An 8,160-nucleotide genomic window follows, 5' to 3' on the forward strand; every position below is an offset into this window, starting at 1 on the left:
CCAGCCTCGCCTTCCACCTCAGAAGTCAGTCGTAACACACATCCAGCCAAGTGAACAATGGTGGACGCTGGGAGAAACACAAAGACAGAGCAGCAGTCTCTCAGGACCGAGGGCAGCGATGGTGGACAGACAAAGGCCGGCGCTCGCCGGGCCTCTGCCCCTCCCTGCTCCTCCAAACGTGCCTTTTAACCAGCAATTCAACGTCTATCATCCCTGCTGGTGAGGCTGGATGCCACCTTACTGGCACATGAAAACATGACAAGGATCCCACAGTGCCAGCACATGGGTGTGCAGAGAACGGAAGAGCTCCGTGGCGCTCCAACGACACACATCCTCAGTCGAGAGGAAAGTCACAGGAATTCCGATGTGCTGCCCCAGCAGTCTGGTAGACCGACAGGAAGTGCTTGTATCGCGGGGCACACCCTAACCAAGCTTCCCCAAAGTGTTCTGTGCCCGTAAAGAGGAACTCCCCGTCCCCGGGCTTCACGCGGCACTGCAAGGGTGTGTGGATCCGTCCATGCCAAGAAGGGCCAGGCTGAGAGGAAGCAGAGCCGGCTGCTCGTGGTTCGAACACGCCACTGCGCTGCCAGTACACCTTGGATGCTGACACCTCCAGCATCGATGTCTGGCGTGCAGCGTCGTGGGAGACATTCCTGATGGAGCCTCGGATTACTGAGATAAAAGGAAGAGAAGAACTCTGCCACTCCAAGAAAAGTCAAATGAAAATCTGTGGCGAATGTCTGGGTTTGAGGCCTTTAACGAGTCCTCCCAACCTGCTGGTTTCCTTTATGTCCTTTTTTTTTTCGTCTTTCTCCTTCAGTCATTTAATCCTTCACCGCTAACTAATTTCCCTTTTCTAAGATAGATCAAGTTGTTGTAATTCTCTCGTATGCATTGCACAAAAGTACTTTTCCTGTTCCTCGGAGACAGCTTGCATTGTTTCCTGTGTGACATAATGTTTCTGTATTTGGTTGGGGTTTTCCAACTTGCAGCTTTCTCTCAAACGGCACACACATCCCGTGGATGTTTTCTTAATTTGCACTGGTTGGACATGTTTTCTTAAACTGTACAGCGTTGAGTCACATCAGTATATGTTAGCAATAAACGTATTGTGTTCTCACCAAAGTCACTGTTGCAGACAGCCATCAGGAGCTCCGTGTCATTGCAGGGTCTGCATGAAGCTGTGAGGGGAAAACCAGCAGCTATTAATGTGTTAGTTATTTGCCTTTATCTTATCATTTTCTAAGGACTCATTTTCTATTTTTCCCACATTTTCTCTCACATTGATTGATGGATGAGTGTCACACCTCCTCCCAAACACTTCACTGACCTGAAACCTGACACATTCCAGCTCCACTATTGAAAGAGGGGAGAAATCGTGGTTGAATCCGAGGAATGCTGCTCTTTAAAGCGTTAGCTTCCAGATTTATGCAGACGGCTGCAGGAGTAAAGCCTGCAGCCAAACGGGCAATGCAGAAAAGATGAACCAGAGAGACAATGACCTCATTGCACTGGGACTGGCCCGCACACATGGATAAATGCTAATATAAAATAAAGGCATCACAATGAAAAGGCATTTGTGGAATCTGTGAAGTATTTGCTCTCTCAATTTAGAAGCCTTGGATCGGTGCCCTTCGGCTGCTCTGTGGTCTGTTCTGCCCCTGCTGCTTTGTCCCCAGATGGAAACCAGACATCCAAAACAGAAGGGTGACCAGCAGCTGCATGTTCCAGTCATCATGACCGGGGTCTGTAATTAAACAGCCGCTATAATTTTCTAGGAATTTGGACTGCATGGTTTGTCCCTCAGACTCCAAAATCAGATGCCTACTAAAGGGTTAATAATGGTTTGCAACGGGGCTCTAATTTACATTATAAACAACTACTAATATATTTAATTGATGTTTATACTTTACATTAAGCAACAATAGACTTTAATAATCCATTCATAAACGTTGTTCATACATGGATTTGTCTTCCAAAAAATATATCTTCTTATTAATATTACTTAATTAATATTAATTACATTAATTAACTCATATAATAACTGATCATGTTTATAGTTAATAATTTATTAATAATTATTCCTGTTATTTGATACCTCTTGTGCTAAGATGTCGAATTAAAGTGACACTAGATGTTGTATAAAAGCATCTATTTGGGACTTGTGCTCATCTCACCCTGAAGCCCGATTTGGTCCAAAGTGGGTGGCGCGCTTCTGTTGCCCATGAGCAGCTCGTATCTGAATCCCATCGTGGTTCTGCTCTTTGCTCCGTCTCTCCGCGGGCCGGACTGGAGGTAGATGGCGGGCCACGGCGGACCTTCTCCCCGGAAGCACAGCACCCGCTGCTCGGGCCGTCCGTCGCCCGGCTCCAGCAGCTCCAGCGCCCCGGTCCGTTCGATGAACACGCTGACCCCTCGGAAAGAGGGTGCCGGTTTGATGCACACGATGGAGGGTCGGCTGGAGGACAGGTTGGGTTCCAGAACCACCCGAAGGGAGGGGCCGGGGTAGACCCACCTCACCGAACCGTCGGTGCATCGCAGCCGCACCTGAAGCACGATCCTGGAATCCACGCCAGCCGCCACACCCCTGGGGGGGGGATAATAAACCCGAATTTATTATTAATTACTTCCTAATTGATGCTGATTGCGTTATAAATGATTAGTAAATCATTTACTAAGGCCATGCAGGAATAATACACCAAGGAGATATTTAGGCCGCAAGTTGCAAAGATACAGATTTTACATTTAATTTATAGCAATGGTGAAATCTTTATATTATATTAATAGCCAAAATGGCCGGGTTTTCTAAAAGATAATGATAACAATGATATTAATTATGAAGAGAATAATCATCTACAACAGCAATCAGTCTTTAATGTATAGATTTTAATGATCAAATCTGCAGCTGCAAGTAGAGATGATGAACCACCAGAGAGAACAGTATAAGCGATGCCTTTCAAACTATCATGTGCTCTTTTCATGCATTTAATTTCCCCTCCCTTTAAAATGAAAAATGAGAGAAGTTCCTCACCGTCCCGTCCAGTTGCACAGGTCTGCGGTGCAGTAGCGGGAAAGAAGCAGCAGGAGCATAAACGCATTTCGAGTGGTGACCATCTCAAATCTGAACCACACGAAGATGAAACACCAGAGAAAAGAGAGCTGCCCAAACCAGAGAGAGAGAGAGAGAGAGAGAGAGAGAGAGAGAGAGAGAGAGAGAGAGAGAGAGGGAGAGGGAGAGAGAGGGTCATAATAGGACAATCGGTTTGAAAGACTTACACCATCTGTCTCACTGACAGGAAATAGCGTGAATGAAAAAGGCAACAACTGAGAGGAGAATAATAAATCTGTCTTGTAAAAGTAAATAAAGCGCGCCGAACTTTAGATCAGTGAAAGTAGGCCAAATGAAATGAATAATTTCAAGGGGGGGGGGGCATCTGCGTTTCTGTGATCGGGCTTCATCTGGTGGCGGGGTGAAGCGCCGCACTGCGTTTCTGAGGAAGGACGAAGTCTGGAGACTCCGCGACACAAAGTGGAACTGGCTCCCACGAATCATTCACGCTGGTGCTGCAACGGGAGGCGCGTCTCCGCTGCGTTTTTAAGCTTGCGTGGAAAATCATTTGGCACCGCGTCACGGTCTCAGGGCGACATCTCGTGGACGTAAGACGGCGTGGAGCGCGAAAAAGACAGGCCGAGCTGCTGTTTCCGTCTGCGTTCAGCTCCACGGGCCTCCAGGCGGCTTCAGAGGCAGCTCGATGACTAATGCGTCGAAGAGTAAATTACAGTCATGTGGAGAATTTAGCCAGATGTTGTCTCACTAAATGTTAAAGTTTGGAAACCGGCCACATCACGTGCGCAACACAACTTTGAAAACACGCAAGAATATTCTGGGTCGTCTGCTGCTGTGATGAAAACGATGAAGAAATGTGGAGTAAACAGCGACGCGATGTGTTTTTCAAAAACGACTGTTGCTCTTAATATAATATTTGGCAGAGTCCAAAACAATGCGTAAATGAAGGGGCGTCGGGTCGGCGCAGAGCTGCAGCCCCGCAATGAATGGGAGGCGATCAAAACTGCGTGCCCTCCTCGCCACGCGTAAAGGGAATCCGCGGTTCATTAATGAAACTTTCTCTCGTGATTTGTTCACCATGACGCGCGGGATCAGTCTGTTGGTCAGCCCTCTGTCCTCACAGCCGTGAAAAGGCGCAGCTCGGCTGATTTAAATGTTGGATCAAAAGCAAAAGCAAAACTTAGTGTTATCTTTCACGCCTATAAAGGTCACGTCTAAACGACCTTCCGGCTGCACCGTGCGTGGCACGACAAGAATGGCGTCGTAGAAACAGAAGGAATCCGCTGATGTAGTTTCACTGATCATTAAGTTTAGATATTATACCTCATTGTTGAACTATTTATTCAAACATATTGCAGAATTGTATCCATTTTTAGATAAGACTCTTTTTTTGTTATGAGATCACATGTTTGAGCCCCCCTCCCCCCCAATAAAACGAATTATAAGTTGTTTAATAAGTATTGTCTGCCATTTTTAAACCTTGACTGAAACAGTAAAATCTTATCAGTAAAATAATTCAATAAAAATGCACTTTTAGGCGTTTTCCAAACACATGGCTGCATTTATTTAAGTCTTCTAAAGAGGTTGGATTGATTTTTTCCTTCTTCTATTATTTGACACGATTCCTCTTCCTTCAGAAATTCTATTGATTATTTTATAGAAAGCATCAGAGCATCAGTCTAGTGGCTTTGTGGTTAAAAATGTTAAAGCCACGAATGGAAATTTGTTTAAAAAAAAAAAGTAACTTTAGAATATTGTTTTATTTTTGCAACACTGACAAAAAGAAATGAATATTTTGTAATGAATTGTCTGAACAGTTTCCTTTATTTACATGAACGATGCCGTCGAGGTGACGGTGCGTAACATCCAAACACAAAACGCTCCTCAAACGTCACGTTCAGTTTTCTGAGCAGCGCAATTAAATACTTTCACAAGTCTGAACGCTACATAGAAAAAATATAGGATTACAGATAAGCAGTTAATAGCTTGTTAAACAATTACGCATGAGCATATATTAGCATATTAGCATCGTCTGATCTGAAGCGCACGCTCATCTTTTCCCTCTGAAAAAGCCTTTGTCCGTGCTGCTCTCTCTCACGGTGACTGTCAAGAAGTTGGCGGTGACGTCTGTGACGGTCACCGTGTCCACGTTGGTGAAACGGGGGGTCCAGGGCGAGGAAGACTCCTGGATGGCTGCGGGTCCGGGACAGAGCTCGTCCATCTGGGGTCTCAGCGGCACAGACATCACGCAACGAGTCCTTTGCCCCCCTCGATCGCCTGTCGTGCGCACATCTGAAGTGAACGAGCAGCCGTAGGACACTCCGGATCCCCCCACGCGTCCGTGTTCGCTGCGGGGTTTGGGGGTAATCGTCGTCTCCTCCTGGAACCTCTTGGTCAGCTGGACGAGGCTGCGCTCCGACGTCTCCCCGCGATGACGCGCGCGTATTTTGCTCACACCTTGTGACCCGGGCTCCTCCGGCAGTTTGCTCCGTTTGGCGTGGGGCTCTGCTGCTGCGCCGCCTCCATCTCCTTCATCATCGTGTAAATGCTGCTTCGGTTTGCGCCCCCTCTTTTTAGGAAGCCGGGTGGATTCTTGGAGCGTCAGGGTCGGCCTCGGCCTCCTCTCTGGCTCCAGCGAGTGGACGTGGACACTTTCTCCTCTGTTGATCGCGCTCGGTGGAAAGATAGTGGGAACCACGGCGCGTAAACCCTCCCGAGCCCGGGGCGTAATGACAGACTCTGCATAGGAGACCCGGACCCCCCTCGGCGCCTCTCCTCTAAAGTCATACGTCTTTTCCTTGGCTTTGGCTTTGGCCTAAGGACGGAGCAAATATGAGATGAGGTTTCTCAGAGATGGAATTCTTTAGTCTCTGCAGGAAATTTAGGGGTTTAAGAGAAGCAGCCGGTTTTGGCACATTGACAGACCTTCCTTACAGCTGTCTCTTTTATTTATTTATTTTTCTAATATAAATGTATAATTGTTGAATAAAACATGTATGACAAAAACTGGACTAACCCCCCCCCCCCCCACACACACACACACACACACTAACACATAAATGTATTCACCCACCTTCAAGAGAAATGTCTCGGGTTTTGGTCCCCTCTTTTTCGGACCGAACAGCTCTCTTTCACGCTCCCTGATTAAAGAAAGAAAACAAAAGACTCATCAAAACACACGTAATTAATTATTTTATGCATTTATTCATGTTTATGTAACCTATATAATTTAATTTTTGAATTATATTTAACCAATAATGGACCAATAATAGAGTGACGCTTCCACATTGTATAAGTTTTGCAACAAAAAAAAGTTCAATTTTAATTTTTGGTGAATGAAGCAGATAACCTGTTTGTGTTTCGCGTCACATCATTTAGGGTAAATATATATTTTAAGTTCCTATAAACGGTAAAAGGAGCTATTTTCTGTTCGTTCTCTGCAGCGCGGACTCTCGCGGTGCCATCTCGGTTGCGCAGAGAGGCCTACTATACATGCTGTACTGTCAAACCCTCACCTCTCCTCGAAGGCAGCGAAGAGTCGCGCGTCCAGAATGTTTTCCTCCGGCTCCCATGTGCTGTACCTTCATCACAACACGGAGAGGAAGAGGAGTTTGTTACCACGGAGCAGGGCGGGCTGTGCTGACGCGCGGTTTGTACTTTTATAAGCGATCTCGCGGCGTGCGCTGCAATTAGAGACGACGCAGCGGACAGTGACGCATGGTGGACCCATGCAGCCATTGCTAAAGCTACGCCGTGGGGCTGGAATGCGTCGCAGCGGCCTGCAGCGCAGACGCTATACAGCTTGCGCGCACGCCACCAGACATTAAAGACAAACAGCCCAACAGCGCGCCGCGCACAACACCCGCTGAATTACGCGTCGTTTCGGCGGTGCAGTTGTGCGAGCGGCCAGGATGGAGCGCTGTCCACAGCCTCGGCTGCGATACTCACTTCTGAGACCAGCCCTTCCATTTCACCAGATATTCCCAGCGACCCTGTAAAACACATCCAGAATAGATTCAGGTTCATCTGAGGGTTGCCCGTCGGCGCGTCGCAAATATCTGTTGCGTAATACGCGTGGAGAGAAGAAGAAACGTGTCGAATACCCGTCTGATTCGCCGTTTAATGATGGACTCGGCTGCGAAGACGCTCTCACCGACAGCCGAGAGCTCCATGTTCGGCCATGCGCCTCGTTTATTTCTGGCTCTTTTAATATTTTTGCCTTCCCCGCGTCCTCTTCTGGTTGTTTAATTCCGCACATCCCATAATGCGTGATCTGAAGAGGACGTCATCACGTATTTTTCTGTTGCCAGGCACCGCAGTAAGAGGGGGTGGGGGGGCGGATCGCGCCGGAGCACATTGGCCCAGTTGTTGCTACGTGCTCCGGGTCTCTGAGTGGAGGGGAGGAGTTCCGCTGCTCTGGCTGCCTCAGAGGAACGTCTGGCACCCTGAGCGGACCCCACGCACTCCCGAGGTCCCCGAAATGTCCGTGGCAAATATAAAATATGATTTTACAAACGTTTACAATAGATAAAATGTACATTTAAGTCGACCAGAGAGCTGTACGACCGGATTAATGAACGGTGACACCTTTACGCACAGTTCCCTTGTACGTGCACCTGCAGGTTCAGGTGTAAGTCTAAATAATGACATTCAACTAAATGCAAAATAATTAAACGATTCAGCTGTAAAGTAAAATCCACACAATTAGGAAACTTTGCATCTAAACTGAAACGTGTAAAATGGAGCCATGGCTAAAAAAAAGAGGGAGTCTGTGCCAACATTGAATTTTATATGAGGTTTAAAAGTTCATGGCTGGTGATTACTTTAATTAATTGGATTCAGAAAAGATGTGGTGACAGAGATAAATGTGGAATTAAGATGTATAATATCCCATGAATAATTTGACTTTTGCGTTTTAACATTTCATAGGCATGCGCCAGAAAACTTGAAATGTGTATATATATTTGTGTTTTGTTTCAGTGCAGGTTCTCTCTAACAGTAAAGGAAATCGATGTATTTAAAAACTCTTCATTATCGATGACAACTGTTGGCCCTTCATGGAATTTTTTTGGAAGTTGCACACATTTTAATTT

The 8,160-nt window shown here is 46.6% G+C and overlaps 2 protein-coding genes across 2 annotated transcripts; both read right to left on the bottom strand.

Moving 5' to 3' along the window:
* Positions 1–334: 334 nt before the first annotated feature.
* Positions 335–3,281, bottom strand: LOC137905572 (meteorin-like protein). The gene is made up of 5 exons (XM_068749817.1): positions 3,277–3,281; positions 3,032–3,121; positions 2,178–2,587; positions 1,122–1,181; positions 335–672 (listed from the first exon to the last, which is right to left on the bottom strand). The coding sequence occupies exons 1-5, from the start codon at positions 3,279–3,281 to the stop codon at positions 335–337; spliced, it is 903 nt and encodes a 300-aa protein (XP_068605918.1).
* Positions 3,282–4,829: 1,548 nt separating this feature from the next.
* Positions 4,830–7,293, bottom strand: cbx8a (chromobox homolog 8a (Pc class homolog, Drosophila)). Its single transcript, XM_068749827.1, has 5 exons — positions 7,171–7,293; positions 7,016–7,059; positions 6,583–6,648; positions 6,141–6,207; positions 4,830–5,882 (listed from the first exon to the last, which is right to left on the bottom strand). The coding sequence occupies exons 1-5, from the start codon at positions 7,237–7,239 to the stop codon at positions 5,118–5,120; spliced, it is 1,011 nt and encodes a 336-aa protein (XP_068605928.1). The 5' UTR covers positions 7,240–7,293; the 3' UTR covers positions 4,830–5,117.
* Between the last annotated feature and the right edge of the window lie 867 nt (positions 7,294–8,160).

This window comes from Brachionichthys hirsutus, chromosome 16 (genome assembly GCF_040956055.1).
Source record: "Brachionichthys hirsutus isolate HB-005 chromosome 16, CSIRO-AGI_Bhir_v1, whole genome shotgun sequence".
NCBI classification, from domain to species: domain Eukaryota; kingdom Metazoa; phylum Chordata; class Actinopteri; order Lophiiformes; family Brachionichthyidae; genus Brachionichthys; species Brachionichthys hirsutus.

Bases quoted from the DNA above. Each gene is read 5' to 3' on its own strand.
- cbx8a (XM_068749827.1), bottom strand. From the start codon at position 7,239: ATGGAGCTCTCGGCTGTCGGTGAGAGCGTCTTCGCAGCCGAGTCCATC. The intron at 6,649-7,015 runs GTGAGTATCGCA...GTTGTGATGAAG, and splicing joins TGGAAGGGCTGGTCTCAGAA to GTACAGCACATGGGAGCCGG. The intron at 5,883-6,140 runs GTGGGTGAATAC...CTCCGTCCTTAG, and splicing joins CCGAGACATTTCTCTTGAAG to GCCAAAGCCAAAGCCAAGGA.
- LOC137905572 (XM_068749817.1), bottom strand. The intron at 2,588-3,031 runs GTGAGGAACTTC...TCCCCCCCCCAG, and splicing joins CTGTGCAACTGGACGGGACG to GGGTGTGGCGGCTGGCGTGG. The intron at 673-1,121 runs GTGAGAACACAA...CTTTTATCTCAG, and splicing joins TGTCTGCAACAGTGACTTTG to TAATCCGAGGCTCCATCAGG.